General features: G+C 39.1%; 1 protein-coding gene across 1 annotated transcript in view; it reads left to right on the top strand.

The window, feature by feature from the left end:
* TMEM220 (transmembrane protein 220) overlaps positions 1–11,631 on the top strand; it is a 21,437-nt gene extending 9,806 nt beyond the window's left edge. The window contains exons 3-6 of the mRNA XM_006898566.1: positions 658–718; positions 1,050–1,173; positions 2,772–2,831; positions 11,496–11,631. Of these exons, the coding sequence (XP_006898628.1) occupies positions 658–718; positions 1,050–1,173; positions 2,772–2,831; positions 11,496–11,631 (381 nt within the window). The remainder of the gene's footprint in view (positions 1–657; positions 719–1,049; positions 1,174–2,771; positions 2,832–11,495) is intronic.
* The last annotated feature ends 6,182 nt before the right edge of the window (positions 11,632–17,813 follow it).

Below are 17,813 nucleotides of genomic sequence, written 5' to 3'. Positions count from 1 at the left end.
ATTCCACTACTGGGAATATACCCTGAAGAGACCATAGCTGACATCCAAGCAGATATATGCACACCCATGTTTATTGCAGCTTTGTTCACAATAGCAAGGGGCTACTCTTAAAAACACTCAAACCAACCCAAAAGTTTCTAAAGTAAAGCACCTGATTTTATGATTGGTCATATCGTATCCATGTATTATTCTCAAACTCTCTATGGTCTCACTTAGGAGTGAAATCCTGGGGCTGATGGTTCATTGGACCAGACCCAGCATGACTATAAAACTAATTATCGCTATTCTTTCCCTACTTTTTAAAAGAATTTTCTTTTATGTAACCAAGAATGGGGAATTCTGGCACAGAATTTGGGATGAGATCAGGAGATTAGTGTGTATTAGGACTTTATGCCACTACAATTCAAAAATTGCTCAGTGCTAGGATTCCAAAACTCATGAGTCCTTTCTGGAATGGCCTATAAGGAGTCAGGAACAACTCTGATGGTACAGTAAGTGCTGTAGAAATTATCATTTCCTGTATGGCTGAAACCTAGAGGTAATTGATGGAACACGATGGTCACTAATGTTGCTTTACTTCCTCTATATCTCTGCATATCTCATATCTTGGGCATACTTCTTAACCCACATCATTTCCTCCCTTTGTTTTATTAACAGGTGGTATACACGATACCTGCAGGGCTGACCTTGCTTGTTGGACTTAACCCTTTTGTCACAGGTATGAACTTTGGATTCTGAGTGGAGGTAGGGGAAAAAAATCACTGGGACACATCAACTAGAGGGTGGAAGGGGTGGATTCCCAGGAGGAACAGAGCAGTTGTCATAAGAAGGGAAAGAACTGAGCAATCAAAGCAATAAATGTGCACTTCGGTCTGTAATTACTGTGGTAACCTTTTTGTTGCCCCTTTAAAGGGGGGGAGGGGAAGAGTCCTGTCTGAATGCCTTTTTGAAAGCAGATTGTGGCAGCACTGATCCACGGAGAGTCCTGAGGTCTCTTTTCACTGGGATATGATTCCATGATTAACAGTGTCAGGGTCTCTTTTTTTCAGGTAACTTTATTTGGAAGAGCGTCTCCACAATACACATACTCTTTTGTATCATGTGGGCTCTTAGCTTGGGATCCTCCCTCTTGCTTCATGCACAGCAGAGCATCTTACATGAGGAAGAAGGCAGGTAAGCAGAGCCTTTCGCTCTTTTGTGATTGAGAGGTTTCCTATTCCTTTAAAACAACAACTGATTTGTCCACAATGATGATTGAATTCTCCAGTTACTCCCTTTGCAAGCTGAAGAAACACAGGAAATGATGATGTCAAAGTTCAAACCCAGAAGTGGCAGTCATAGTCCATTGTTCCTACTACAGGTGATCGGTAGTTATTACATGTCTCATTATATTACTACCATGGAGTTTGACCTTGGCCACCTCAGGACTAGCCGGGATATGATGAAGTCTAATCAGATGATAATGCTGTCAGGATTCCAAGTCCATTCTCCACCTAGCACTGAGCACTGTGTCCCCTCTGTCAGCTTTGCCCTGGAAAGCCTCCTGTCACCTCCTCCCTTTGTCATGGCCATTTGTTCCTTTCTCTTTTTTCAGCTCTTCTTCCTATAACCTCTTTACAGCCTCCCCAAACTCGTTACTATTATCTCTCCTTTCCTTTTTAACCTATTGCTAATGGCTGCCAACAACAAAAATACAAGTTCTAAAAGTTAAACTTACCAAAGAGGTTGCTCCTTCATTTGGGTTTAAGTTCTTGTAAAACTTTTGTAGATGAGAGTGTAAATCAAATGAATTGAATCAGCTCGACCTTATGCAAGCCTGTAAAAAACAGATCTGAACCTTGCCCTGTCCTGGGCCATCCTCATCATCTCTGATATACTGGAGCCCATCGGCACAGTCACTGTGCCAGTCTATTTTGTTGAGGCTCTTCCTTTCTTTTGTTGACCCCCTCCCTTTCAAACATAAGGTGTTTTATCAAGGATCTCCTAACAATTTGCCCAAAATATATGAAATGAAGCTTTCCCATCCTTGCCTCAGGTTCCCCAGGACTTTTTCTTTTGGCAGTCCATGTAATACTCAATACTCTTCTGCAGTACTACCATTCAAAGGCATCAGTTCTTCTGTCATCCTCAGTCATTGTCCAACTTCCAGATGCATAAGAATTTAAAAGACCATAGGTTGAACCAGATGCACCTTAGACTTTAAACTGACACCATTGTTCCTTAACACCTTAGAGAACTCCTTGGCAGAAGATTTACCCAATATATCTTTTGATTTCTTGACTACTTTTGCTAAGGGTGTTGATTGTAGATCCATGCAAGAAGAAATTGTTGACAACTTCAATCTTCTCTCCATCTATCATAATGTTGCCTATTGGCCCAGTTGTGAGGATTAGGTGCTCAAATTACTTATTGATTTGATTGTACGTTGACACTGAACCATCTAAAAAATAACCACTGAGAATTGTTTCCTTGATTTACTATTTCCCCTAGTGACATGGAGTACTTTATCTGAGGTTTTGGTGGTTGTTTTTCCTTACTGTTAAGCAGAGTCTTGTATCTTAAGCCTGTCTCATCTGGTAAAATTTATATTCACATAAGACTTTAAGCTGTCTAAATAAAGTAATTTATGAATCATGACCAGACTTGAAAATAGTCTGTGGGTGATTTATATTTTAGAGAATATGATCCAAACAGTGAAATTAAATAGACTGTGATGATATGTGTGTCACTTATAGTCACTCAAACATATAAAATGTGTGATCTTTTTATAGGGAGTTGTTTGGTCTGGTGATTATAGCTGCATGGATGAGCCTATGCTGTAGTTCATCAAAGTAAGTTTTAATACCTTAATGAAAATTCTATTTCTTCCTTAACAGTGTCCAATTTTCCAACATTCATGCTTCTCACAGTCCACATTCCAATCACTAGTGTCTGCCTACTGCCTCCTTCTTTGCGTTTCCATATCTGAGATCTCAGTCTCAATTGCCATATCTGCTAGTCTAAGTGCCAGGAAAGTACCAGAAGCCAGGAAATCAAGAGAAGAATTGCATTGGGAAAGTCAGCTGTCAGGGACCTCTCAGGAGTTCTGAAGAGCAACGATGTCAGGCTGGAGACTAAGGTGCGCCTGATCCAGGCTGTAGTCTTCGCAATTATTTGCTATGCATCAGAGAGTTGGACAGTGATTAGGGATGATAGAAAGAGAATTGGTGCCTTTGAGCTGTGGTGCTGGAGAAAAGTGTTAAATGTACCATGAACTGCAAGGAGAACAAACAGGTTTGTCCTGGAGAGAGTGAAGCTGGCCTGCTTCTTAGAGGCAAGGATTACGAAGCTCCGTCTGACATGCTTTGGGCATGTTGCAAGGAGGGTCCAGTCCTTGGAGAGGGACATCATGTTTGGGAGAGTGGAGGGACAGCACAGAAGAGGAAGACCCTCGAGATGGATCGATTCAGTGATTGGGGTAGTGGGAGTGGGTGCATCAGAGACAATGAAGTTGGCACAGGATAGAGCAGGGTTTATGGCTGTTGTACATAGGGTCACTATGAGTTGCAAGTGACTCGACAGCACATAACAACAACAACAAATGAAAATTAAATGCCTTAAAGATTGGAAAAAAACAGGTAAGTAAATGAATATATTGACACAAAAATAAAAATAAGAATCTTTTTAAAGAAATCTTTTCTGTACATGGAAAACTAATAATTAAAAAAAATCCATAGCTGTCACATTGATTCCAATTCATAACAATCTTTTTTCTTTTATATTGATTTATATATGAAATTTGCACACATTTTGTTTCGTTCCCATACATTGTGTTTTATAAAATCAATCACCATTGATCAATGCCTGCTCTCACTCCATCTTTTCAAGTCCCCACTGGATCTTTTCTAATTCCTTCACCACCACCACCCTGCATATCAAACTCTGCAAACCGTGATTTCCCCCCCTTCCCCATGCTACCTCCTCTGCTCCTCCCCCTTCCCTCTTTGCACTTTCATAGACACCTTACTGGTTAACCTTCTATTTTTATAATAATGATGTTATATGGTATTTGTCCTTATGATACTGAGTTAATTCACTCAGCATAATGCTCTCTAGCCTCTCCCATGTTATATAGTATTTTACAAAATTATTGCTCTTGAGTGCTGAATAGTATTCCATCCTGTGAATGTACTACAATTTCTCAATCCATTCGTTTATTGATGGACATTCAAGCTGCTTCCATGTTCATGCTATTATGAATAATGCTGTTTTGAACATTGATATACAAATCTCCATTTAAGTCCCTGTTCTATTTTCCTTGATGTTTTTTCCTAACAGTGGAATAGCTGAGTCATATTGAATTTCTATGTTCAGCTTTTTGAGGAAATGCCAAACTGCTTTCCAGAGTGGTTGTACCATTTTACAATCCCGCCAATAATGTCTGAGAATTCCAGTCTCTCCACATTTATTGCTTGCTATCTTGTTTAACTTTGCCACTTCCATAGGGTTTCTCGCAGTGGTTTTGATTTGCTTCTCTCTTATTGCCAGTGACTTTGAGCATTTTTTCATGTGTTTGTTGGCCATCCGAATGTCTTTTATGAAGTCTTTCCATGTCTTTTGCCCATTTTGTAAGTGGGTTATCAGTCTTTTTCTTGTGGAGGTCCTATAGGATTCTGTAAACTTTTTTATTATGAGGCCTTGTCTGAAACACCATTGCCAAATGGTTTTCCCTAGTCAGTAGGTTTTCTTTTTACCCTGTTGGGGAAAAAAGGTTTTGATGCATAGAGGTTATGATGACCTGATCTTTAGAAGGTCCCATTCATTTACCTCCTCTCTTTTTTTGCATGACTCAGCAATCTCATAGGATGGAGTACAACTACTCCATAGGGTTGCCAAGGCGGTAAATGTTTATGGAAGCATGGTGTCACGTACTGCTCTCCCAGAGTGGCTGGGAGATTTGAACCATTGAGCTTTTGGTTAGTAGCCCACTGCTTAATCCTCTACACCTCTAGGATGCCAAAGCTAATAATAATGGATTCTGATATTTATAGAAAATGAATATAGAAGACAAGAAGATAAAAGACATGGAAAATGGAAAGTAAATGTTGCAATAGAAATGTAAACTCAAAGATAACTATAACCAAGGAGACCTGGTTGTTCAGTGGTTAACTCAGTTAACCCAGTTGCTCAGCTGCTGATCAAACAGTTGTTGGTTTGAACCTACCAGTTGAATGAGAGAATAACATGGCAGCCTGTTTCTGTAAAGATCACACTCTTGGAAACATCATGGGACAGTTTTACTCTGTCAGAATTGGCTCAACAGCTCACAACAACAACAAATTATCAGTAACCACAGTAAATGTAAATAGACCAAACACTTCTATTAAGAAATAGATTTTTAAAGTTGATAAAAATATTAAAGCCCCAACTCTATACTACTTACAAAAGACAACTCTAAAATATGCATGTTGTTGTTGTTGTTATGTGCCATCAAGATGCCTGCGACTGATAGCAACCCTATGTACAGTTGCTCTGAACTCTGCCTGATCTTGAACCAATCTCACTGTCTCTGACATACCTACCCCCATTTCCTCAATTACTGGGTCAGCTCATTTCATCTAAGATCTTCCTCTCCTGTGCTGTCCTTCCACCCTTCTAAACATAATGTCCTTCTCCAGGGACTGGTCTCTCCTGGCCACATGCCCAAAGTCTGTGGGACAGAGCCTGAAAATCCTTGCCTACAAGGAGCAGCCTCGTTTCACCCTCTCTTGGATAAACCAGAACACTCTGTAGTGATTTAAAAAAAAAAAACAACAAACAACAAAAAATCCCCAGTAAACTAAACTAAAATGTATTCCTGAAATTGGTTATTTGTCCCTGCTTTTATTTGCTCTGGCAGGGGATGATGGGAAATGACAAGTATCATATATACTTTTTTTGATTTGGATTTTTAAAATCACTATAAAACTAGCAAATACTATAAAAATCATGAGAGGATATTATGAACACCTTTTTATGAATAAATTTGAAACTGAAGGTAAAATGGATAAATTCTAAAAAAAGAAAAAATTATAAAAACCAACATAAGAATTGTATTCTAAGAGCAGTCCTCTAACTACTAACACAAGTAAGACTGTAATTTGAATTTCCCCTAAAATGAAAACTCTAGAACTAAATAGCACAACTGGAGAATTCTTCCAGAGGGTAGAAAAACAAGTATTTTCTAACTCATTTTATCCAATTAGAATAACCTTCAAAACAAAATCTGACAAGAACATTTTTTTAAAAATATTACAGAGCCACCTCTTTCTTGACCAGAGGGGAAGAGTACTAAACACAGCATTTAGAAATGGTTGCTAAACTATACAACCCAACAACCAAGGTTAGGTTGTCCCTTATTCTAGGAATACAAAGTTAGTTTGACATTCAAATATCAATGCTTTGCCCGCATAAATAAAAGAAAATCAACCATATTATCAATAGATTAAAAAAGAGTGTTTCATAAAATTAACATCTATTAGTGATAAAACCCCACAACCATCAAGTTGATTCTAACTCTGAGAGACCATCTATGGGTCTAAAGCTTTGAAGGAGGAACGTGCCTGCCTTTCCCCGACAGAGCAGCCAGGGGATTCAACCACCGGCTTTTTGGTTTGCAGCCCAACAACACAAGACCCACCCACCATGCTTCCTGAGCAATGATAATTATCATTAAGACCTAAGTCTACACTACTTACAAAAGACAACTCTAAAATGTTCATATATATATATATATATATGTTGTTGTTATGTGCCAGTGAGTTGCCTGCAACTCTTGGCAATCCTATGGACAGTTGCTCTGAACTTTGCCCTATCCTGAGCCAATCTCACTGTCGCCAACACAACTACCCCCATTTCCTCAGTTACTGTACCAACTCATTTCATCCAAGGTCTTCCTCTCCTGTGCTGTCCTTCCACGCTTATAGGAACAATGGAAAACTTTCCCTGAGAATCAGGAATGACTTGAGGTTAACCACGATTGTCACTTCTATTCAGGAATGTCCTAGCTATTGTCATAAACTGAAACCCAAACCAAAGCCAGTGAGTGGGTTCCTACTCACAGTTGGAGTAGAACTGCCACATGGCATTTTCCGGGCTAAGCCTTAAAGCAGTAGGCGGCCAGGAACATCTTTCTCCAGCAGGGACAGTGGTGGGTTCAAACTTCCAAACTTGCAGTAAGCTACTGAGCATTTACACAGATGTGCCACCAGGGCTCCTCAGCTACTGTCACAGCCAGTACAATAAGGAAAGAAAAGAAGCAAAAACACAAGAATTAAAAAGTAAGAAACAAAATTGCTAAATGACATGATTGCACATACAGAAAATGTACAAGTAAATTATTATCATTAATAAGTGAGTTTAGTATCATTGGGGCATAGTAGGTCAATATACAAAACTCAACTACATTTCTGTCAGCAAGTAGCAGTTACAATAAGTTGACAATGAAAAGATACCATTCATAAGCACATCAAAAATATCTATTATAGGTAAGATTAAGTCTATGCTTGATCTCTACATGTTGTTATGTGCCATTGAGTCACTTGCAACTCATAGCTCTGATCCCTGCTCTATCCTGTGCCAACCTTATTGTCTCTGACACACCTAGCCTCATTACCCCAGTCACTGAATCGATCCCATCAACAGTCTTCCTCTCTTGGCTGTCCCTCCACCCTTCCAAGCATATAAAACTATAAAAAACTATAATAGATTTTAGTATAAACCTATACTACTAGCAAAATAGGGAACTCTGGTGGCTGAGTGCTTAGAAGTTGTGCTGCCAACCCAAAGGCAGGTAGTTTGAATCCATCATTTGTTTTGCCGGAGAAAGATAGGTACTCTTCTGTGATTACAGCCTTTAAGTTCCTGCTGGAGGGTCAACTATGAGTCAGTTCAGACTTGATGGTGTAAAACAACTAATGATAGTTGTATAGTAGCTAATGATATCAACTCAATGATAGACAAGTAATGGAATATAGCAGAGTAGAGTATAAAATCAATTAATGCATTTATAGACCCTTGACATGAGGGGGACATCAGGGAAGCTAAGAAAGGCAGTCTTTTAAAATAACTGTTGTGTGAACCATCAAGTATGACTTTTCAAATAAACAGTGTGGACCAACTGAACAGCCATTTAGAAAAAGTGGAGCAACCCAAATGACTTTCATAAAAATGAGTTACAGGTAGAGTGTGTATCTGATGGAAAAGGCAAAACAGTCCAACTTGTACAGGGTAACTTAGAGTGAGTATCTTTAAGACCTTAGAGAGGGAACGTTTTCTTAAACAGAACACAGAAAACATTAGAAAAAGACCGATTTCAACATTGTTTTCTTTATCAGTGACTTGACATCCTTGTCAAGTTTCAAAACTTAAAACTCACTGCCCCTAAGTCAGAACCAACTCATAGTTGACCCTCCTATGGGTTTTCTGAGGCCATAAATAGTACAGGAGGAGACTGTGCATCTTTTCCCTCAGGGTGGCTTGTGATATTATTAGGGAGTAGGAAAAGATATCACTAATTGACTGGGGAAAGATATTTATATATATATATATATATCTTTATATCTATATCATCTATATCTATATCATCTATATCTATATCATCTATATCTATATCTATATCTATATCACCTATATCTATATCTATATCATCTATATCTATATCACCTATATCTATATCATCTATATCTATATCTATATCATCTATATCTATCTATGGCAAAGGATTTGTATTTAGAACATGTGATGAATGCCCACAAATAAGTAAGAAAAATAAGGACAACCCAAAAGAAAAATGAGAAAGGAAATAGAATAGGGGAAGGGTTGGGGAAGGAAAGAAATTCAAACAGCCAAGAAATATACGAAAAGATGTTCAACATTAGTTATTAGAGAACTGCTAATTAAAATCCTAATGTAAGGGAACTCTGGTGGCCTAGTGGCAAGAAGCTGCACTGCAATCACAGAGGTGCATGGTTCAAATTCGCCAGATGCTCTGCCGGAGAAGGAGGGACAACCTCCTCCTGTACCAGTCAGATCTGATTTGGTGGTACATGCACAAAAAATAATAAAATAAGAATAAAAAAATTTAAAATATCCTAATGTGATATCTCTATGTATGTCCACCAGAAAGGTTAAAATTTTGAAAGACACCAACTGCAATGTCAAGTAATGGCAAGGAGCAGAAGGAACGATCATGTGCTGGTAAGAATGGAAACTAGTAAAACCCACTACCAGCTCTCCAGTCGATTCCAGCACATTGTGCCTCCACTGAGTTCCTGAAGCTGTAAATCTTTATGGAGGAGACTGCTCGTGTTTCTCTCACAGAGCAGTTAGTAGATTCAAATCACTGACTTTTTGTTGTTAATGTTGGTAATCTGGCACATTACTTACTACACCTTCTTTGTGAAATTGCCATTATCACTAAACTTGAACATGCACATGTTCTTTGACCTAGCAGTTCTACTGCTAAGTACATACCAATAGAAATGTCCACTATATGGAGCCAAGCAAGCTGTAACTGTTAACAACTTCAATCTCTTCTCCATCATGGTGCTGCCAATTGGCCATTGGTGAGAATCTTTGTCTTCTTGATGTTAAACGTCAAACCATATTGAAGACTATAGTCCTTGACCTTCTGCAGCAAGCACTTCAGGTCCTCCTCAGTTTCAGCAGCAAGGTTGTGTCATCTGCATAATGCAGGTGTTCATGAGTCTTCCTCCAATCCTAATGCCACATTCCTCCTCATAAAGCCCAGTCTCCTGAATGATCTGTTCTGCACATAGATTTAAAAGGTATGGAGATAAGATACAACCCTGATAAACTCCCTTCCTGATTTTGAACCATGTGGTGTTTCCCTGATCTGTTCTGAGGACTGCTTCCTGATCCAAGTATAGGTTTTGCATAAGCAGTCAAGTGTTCTGGGATCCCCATTCTCCATAAGATTAACTGCAATTTATTGTGATCCACACAGTCAAATGTCTTTGCATAGTCAATAAAACACAGATAGATATCCCTCTGGTACTCTTTGGTTTCTGCCAAAATCCATCTGACACTGGCAGTAATGTCTCTAGTGCCAAGACCTCTTCTAAACCCAGTTTGTATTTCTGGTAATTCTCTATTAATGTACTGTTCCAGTTGTTTTTAGAAAATCTTTAGCAGGATTTTGCTTGTGTGTGATATGACAGTTATTATACAATAATTTCCACACTCTGTAGGGTCACCTTTTTTAGAATGGCGATAAATATGGATCTCCTCCAGTCAGTTGGCCAGGTAGTTGTCCTCCCAGATTTCTTGGCACAATTTGATGAGCACATCCAGGGCAGCATCTGTTTGTTGAAATATGCCAGCTGGTATTCCCTCAATTCTTGGGGGTTTATTTCTTGGCACCAGTAGTCAGAAAAAGATGAATTGCATTAGGTAAATCTACTATCAGGGACCTTTGCAAAGTATTGAGAAGCAATGATGTCAGTCTAGAGACTAAGGTACACTTAATCCAGGCCATGGTCTTTGCAATTACTTGCTATGTATTAATAAGCTGAACAGTGACTAAAGATGATAGAAGAAGAATAGATGCCTTTGAATTGTGGTGCTGGAGAAGAGTCTTGAACATACTATGGACCACCAAGAAAACAAATAGGTCTATATTGAAGAGGGTGAAACCAGATTTCTCCTTGGAGGCGAGGATTTTGTAACTCCATCTCACATAATATGGGCGTGTGTTCAGGAGAGACTGATCCTTGGAGAAAGACATTATGCTTGGAAGGATGGACGGACAATGCAGGAGCGGAAGACCCCAGATGAGATGGGGTAATGGGGGTAGGTGTATCAGAGTCAGTGAGACTGGCTCAGGACAGGGCAGGCTTCAGCACTATTTTACATAGGGTTACTATGTGTCACAGGCAACTTGACAGCACATAACAACAACAACAACAACAACAACAGCATATGTGTATCAGAAGATATCTAAAAGAGTGTTCATAGCAGCATTATGGAAATAACCCAAATGTCCATCAGTATATAATAGATTAACCTATATAATCATACAATGGTATATTATGTAGCAATGAAAAGAAATTATTGCTAGCTACAACAAAGAAGTTAGACCAAAAATAAGTACAGTGATTCCATTTCTATAAAATAAAAACAACAACAAAGCTGTAGTATTAGAAGTCAAAGTCTGACTCCAGAGGCGGCTTCTCAATGGCCATTTTGGGAGAGAAGTAAAGGACACAGATTGAGCAGATGTACAAGGACTTTTGGGGTACTGCCAGGGTTTTGTTTCTTGACCGGCATGGTTATTACATGGGTGCTTGGTTTGTGATAAGTCACTGGAATTTGGTTTTATGAACTTTGTGTCAATTATATTTAAAAACAGGAAAAGAATACATTAAAATTGTACTAATCTTTATAATTATGCCCGAAGTAATCCATGATGTTTGTTGTTCGTTCTTAGCAGCATTTATGTGTGTCTGTCTTTACAGGACTCCAGTTGCTGGAAGAACTCAGTTGACCATTGCTGTTACAATCTCTCTTTTACCATTCATATCCTGGGTCTATATATATGTAAATGAAGAGATGCGATCCTCCTGGCCTACTCACTGCAAGACAGTAATTTAAATTAATTCAACAATCTTAGACTTAAAATAAGTATTTTCAAATTAAAAAAAATAATTCCTAAATATTGAGGTAGTAATCCAGTTTCCCAGGAGGAATTATTTCAGGTAATTTAAGCTAATACTTGAGATTATTTCTTTTTTAAAAGCCTTAACATTTTAAGGCTATTTATAGTATACTACAAGGTTGAATGGGACAGGGAAGAGATGGCTCTGACAATCTCTGGAAGCCTTTTCCGAATGGGGATGTAACAGTGTAAGCGGAAATGCACTAAAATGAAAGTTAAAACATAACAATTTCTAATTCAGCTCCATTACTATGAATAACTTCATTACTATTCAACTATGTGATGTAGGCAAATATAATAATTATCCTGGTGGATAGTGCTTCTATCTAAAAGAGAATTAGTACCAGATTTCCTATTTACTTCACACCATTGCAAATTTTAAACTAGGTAATATGAAGAAAAACATAAATTACATACAAGCTATAAAGGGATGCATGTGATTACAAAAGAGGGAAGTAGGGCTTGAGTAATATAATAGAACTAAGAGGTTCAGGAGCACATGATACCCTGAATTGCTTTCACTGCACTGAATTGGTAGCTGCTACAAATGAAATCTGTAGGGAGCTCTCGTGGTCTAGTGGTAAGAAGTTGTGCTGGAATCCCAAAAATACATGGTTTAAATCCACCAGCTGCTCCACAGGAGGAGGACAGGCAATCTCCTCCCGTGTGATTGACTTAAAACCCACTGGAGGATCAGCTTTGAGTTGGTTCCGAGTTGGTGACACACAACAGCAAATGAAATGAGGACTCCAGGTGAACGCAACAACCAGGCATATTTATGGGAGGAAAAAGGAAGTTGGCTAGAATGAAGGAACTTGGGGCCAAATCAAGAAGGAAACTAGGAAATATTAGTTATATTCTAAATGAGAAACAAGACCAAAAGCTGTATAGGAGTTGGTTTTGTAGTGAATGTCAAAAGCAAGCCTGAGGGGAAGAACATGTTAGAATTGCGTTGTCTGACACAGCAGCCTCGAGCCACGTATGGCGACGGGCATCTTGAACTGTGATTAGAGCAACTGAAGAAGTACATTTTTACATCTTTAAACTGTATTTTTTTTAATTTATTAATTTTAATGAACTTTTACAGAGATTTTGGATTTCCATTCATTCATTGTACTTTTCTCCCTGCCCACCCCTCCCGCCCAGTTCTCTCTTCTCTTTGAAAAATAAAAGAAAAATAATTCCTTCATTGGTAATTTTAAAACTGTTATTCAATCCCATTATTAGAAAATTTTCTGGTGTGTTTGGAATAAGATGGCTATGTGAATCTCTTTTGAACCACAGATTTCATGAAATGTAGACACAAATACAGCCAATGAAAGTTAGTGTACAAATGATGAAGAAATGTTCAAAATCGCTAGCTCTAAGGGAGAAGCAAATGAAAACAACTATGAGAAATCATCTCACCCCAGACAGACTAGCAAAATTTAACAAACAGTAAGCAACAAATGCTGGTGAGGTTGTGGAGAAACTGGAACCCCTATTCATTCTTTGTGGGAGTGTAAAATGGTGTAACCACTGTAGAAGGTGGTATGGCGCTTTCTATAAAAGCTGCAATTTGAGAGATACCATTTGACCCAGCAATTCCACTACTGGGAATATACCCCAAAGAGACCATAACTGACATCCAAGCAGATATATGCACACCCATGTTTATCGTGGCTTTGTTCACAATAGTAAGGAGTTGGAAACAACCTAAGTGTCAATCAACAAATGAATGGATAGAGAAGCTGTGGTATATTCACACAATGGAATACTACGCTGCATTGAAAAACAAGGAATTCATGCAATATTATTCAAAATGGGTGACTGTGGAGGACATTATGCTGAGTGAAGTACCTCAGTCGCAAAAGGACAAATACTGCATGGTGCCACTGTTGTAAAATGGGACTGACCTCGGGTTGGGGGGAGACTGAGAAAGATGGGTTCAATAATGTATATTGCACTGAAATAAATGAGGGAGAAAACTCTTTAAGACTCTTTAAGTCATGTTATTAGGTATTTTTGTCATGACAGGAGTCCAGCGCAAAGGCTGTATAGTGGAGTGGACCTGGGGGGAGGGATTGTAAAACAATGAAAGAATTTTACTTTTACTTTTCCAAGAGGGTAGTGTACTAGGGGGGGAGGGTTGGAAGGGGAGAAAAGTGCAACAATGAATGAGTGGAAATCCAAAGTCTCTGTAAATTTTCATTGAAATTAATAATAATAAAAAAAAGGACTTCCACATCCTCTAAGTACTGCTTGATTGTGTTGTAGTCAAGATACTTTTTACTGTTATCTGCAGCTCCCATATTAGACTTTGAATTCTGTGAATATACATAGTTTATTTTATGTCTCAAGAATTAGTCAAGCACACGGGGGCACTACCTATTGGCAGAGTGCCACTTTTTGAAACATTTTATTAATAAAATTGATTTTAAATTTTATTTTTCAATTGAATTTAATCATTACTAGGCAGTAAGTTTACTATTTCCATTATGGAAAAAAAAATCTCTCCTTTTAATATTTTTTTTCTTCTCATTTTCTATAGATGGAAACACAGATCTAATCTTCTTGGAAAACTCTGGCAAGTTTAACTCTGGGCTCACCAATCATTTAGGGCTCTTTATAATACAGCCCTAACTTTTCCTTCTCCCTCTTTGCTTCTTGTCATATTGCCAGAACTTTGTGGTGAATCATCACAGCACATTATAGCAAACATCACGCATTGTATTTCAACTTATTCAAATTCATGCATTAACCATTATGCCAAAGATGTTGCCAATTTCTGCAGCCTGAAATTGATCATATATGCAATCAATTCATTACTGGTGACTGGAATGTGAAAGGGAGCTCTGGTGATCTAATGGGTTGGGAGTTGCATTGTCAACGTGAAGTTGGTGGTTGTTACAAACCATCAAGTCGACTGTGACTCCTAGTAACCCTATGAACTCTAGATCTAAACTTGGCCCTCTCCTGTGCCATCCTCACCATCTTCACAACATTTGAGCCCATTGTTAGTCACTATGTCAAGTCATCTTGTTGAGGGTCTTCCTTTCCTAGCATGATGTCCTTCTCAAAGGCCTAGACCCTTCTAACATACTCAAACAATGTGAGATGAAGGTTCACCATTATTGCTTCCAAGGAGCACCCTGGTTGCACTTTCTCTAAGACATACTTGGTTGTTCTTTTGGCAGTCCATGGAAATTCAGTACTCTTTTCCAACACCACAACTCAAAGGCTTCAATTCTTCTGTCATCCTTAGTCACTGTCCAGCTTTCAGATGTGTCTCAAGTAACCAAAAAGGTCATGGCTTGGGAGATTAATCATGGGGTTGTGCAATAAGATGTGGGGTGAGTGAAATTGGAAGAATCTGGTGTGGAAAACAATGTATTTGAATTTCTTAAATAAACTAGTATAATTTATTTTCTTTTTCAAGATCAGGGCTTGGCTTGGGCACGCCTTAAGTGTTGAAACGTAAGAGGTCCCTGACAATAGATTTTCCCAATGGCATTATGTGTTTTCATTTCTTGACTGCTGGTACCAAAGATGTTAATTATGGATCCAATTAAGATGAAATTGTCGACAACTTCAATATCATGATGTTTCCTACAGCAGTGAAAATCTAGTTGCTCTGCCACAGAAAGAGAGACAGTCTCTTTCCGTACAATTGATAGCCTCTGAAAACCCATTAGAGAGGCAGATAGAAGGCAGTTCCAACTAGAAGGAAATGGACTTGAGGTTTTTATGAGGAATATGAAAGTTGTAAACAAGTGTTACTGATGAGCATTTTGTGTTGGGTGACAGAATTGACTCGAGATCACATGCAAAACCAGCAGTATTACAACAAGTGTCTTTTCTCACAACATAAACAGTGACTATACACATGGACCTCACCAGACTGTATACACAGGAAGCCAATTGACAACATCTGTGGAAAGAGTCAAGGGAGAAGTTCAATATGTAAATCAAAACAAGACCAAGGACTAATTGCAGACCCTCAAGGAATTGGACAGTGGCTTCAACAATGAGCAGAAGCAGCACCTGTGAGGATGACGCTGTGTTTCATTTTGTTGTTCTGGGGTTGCTATTAGTTGGAACTGATCCAATACCTCCTAAAAATACCACATTGCAACCTTAGAAGACAGAGGAAAGGGCATGAAACAAGTGCAGGATTAGTAGCTGGAAAAGGCAAGGAAACTATTTTCCACTAGGGAACACAGCCCAGCTGACAGTGAAAGTGACCTTGGACTTCTAATCTCCGTTGTGTTCTTGCTGTGTACCATAGAGTTGGAACCAACCCCAAGATGACCCTCTTGAGATTTTTGGAGGCAGATCACATGGGAGGGACTGCCCATCTTTCTCCTGCAAAGCACCTTGTGGTTTCAAACTATGTACCTTTGCATTGGCAGTGCAACTCCTTACTACTAGTTCACCAGAGCTCCCCTAATCTGTAAAACTGTAAAAAAAACAAGCCAAACCCCCTAACAAAAAAACTCCCTAAAACCAAAAATGTATTGTTTCTAAGTCAAGAGTTTGTGGCAATTTGCCACAGTAACCTAACACTGCTGTAACCTGTGAATCTTAGTAGTACATATTGTGCCATGCAGTCTAAAGTGGTCACACTGGGTTGGAAGACTGTGTTCATAATTTCTCCTGCTAAGATTTGGAAGTAACAGTGACGTCCACTTCCTAAAGAAAATGCCTCCGGAAACTCTATGAACTTTGATAAATGTTGATAGTTGTAGAGGGGCTTCAAGCCTTTTGTTGATAGGGTCGCTATCGTCATGCTTAACTCGAAGACAATCAACAAGAAGATTTGGAAGCAGAAATGGCATTCACTTCCTAAATAACATGTCTCCAGAAACTGTGAACTTTGATAAATGTCATTATATAAAAGCTACAGGCTTTTAGTTCATGGGGTCGCTGTATGTCATGCTCCACTCAAAGGCAATCAACAAGATTAACAGCAGACTATAAGAAGTCTCAAGTCAAGAGGGTCCCAAATGGGACTAGACTTGCCATATAAAGCCATGATTCCTGACATCTGGCTCATTCTTTTTTTTTTTTTCAGTTTCCTAGCTCATTTATGTCCCTTGGGTTTGATGATTCCCTAGAAGGTCTCCCAGATACTCAGGCCCAATAGGGGAATGACTCATGCCGTAGGAAGCAGGCTGGGTTGTGGAGAAGCTGGTGAACGATAGGCCAGGATCCTGTAGACTGTCAGTTATGGCACAGCTGGATGGCAGCTGTGGATGATGCAGGCTGGTGGTGTAGACTGGTGAGCAGCTGAAAGCTCTGTCCTAGGTGATTAAGCTTCTCCGAAAGGAAAAGTCACCTGGAGCTGAGATCCCATGAGTTTATAAAAACTTCTAGTAGGGTGGAGCTTGTATCCCATCCTAATCCTCTCTCCTTAATAATTACTTCTGCTCAAAATAAACGGCCAATCTTGAGAAGCTATCTGAATGATAAACCTTAGACACCCAGAAAAGCACTGTACAATAATAGCCTTAACGATGGACGTGAACTTAGCAGTGAGTGTAAAGACCAGGCAGGGTTTCAAACCTCTGCCATTTGGAAGGCTGCCGTGGACCAGAGCCAACTCAATACAATGATCAGTCTTCACAGTGTATCTTCTGGACACTCATCATTCACACTCAAGACTGACTAGTATGTATTTCTTCTTTTGTTAATGATTAAACATGGCAGACAGTGTTTGGTGGAATTCCCCAATTAAAACAAGCTTGGAAACAGGAGTGGCATCCACTTCTATATTAGCTTGCCTCCAGAAACCCTATGAACCTGGAGAGAAGATGAAAGTCACACAGGTGTTGAGGACTTTCCTTCATAGGGTCACTATGAGTCGCCTACGACTCAACACACTTAGCAATAACATCAACATAGAGAGTGATCAGTTGGCCCAGTGGACAGAAAGTGATGATACCAAGCCAAAGGTGGGTGGCTCTAATCCATGGCCCTCAGGCCTGTCTTTCATTGCTTTTGGTCAAACATTCTTCTAGGTCATACAGCCCTGGTGTGTCCACTTGCTGTACAGAGGTAACTTGTCGTTGCTGTGATGCTAAACACTGTGACACTGATGTGTCAAATGTGATAATGGTTATCCATGGTGGACAGTGTT

Source organism: Elephantulus edwardii, unplaced genomic scaffold, assembly GCF_000299155.1.
Source record: "Elephantulus edwardii isolate Elephantulus edwardi_28Jun2011 unplaced genomic scaffold, EleEdw1.0 scaffold00233, whole genome shotgun sequence".
Lineage (NCBI taxonomy): Eukaryota > Metazoa > Chordata > Mammalia > Macroscelidea > Macroscelididae > Elephantulus > Elephantulus edwardii.
This window is presented reverse-complemented; position numbering and strand designations above follow the sequence as displayed.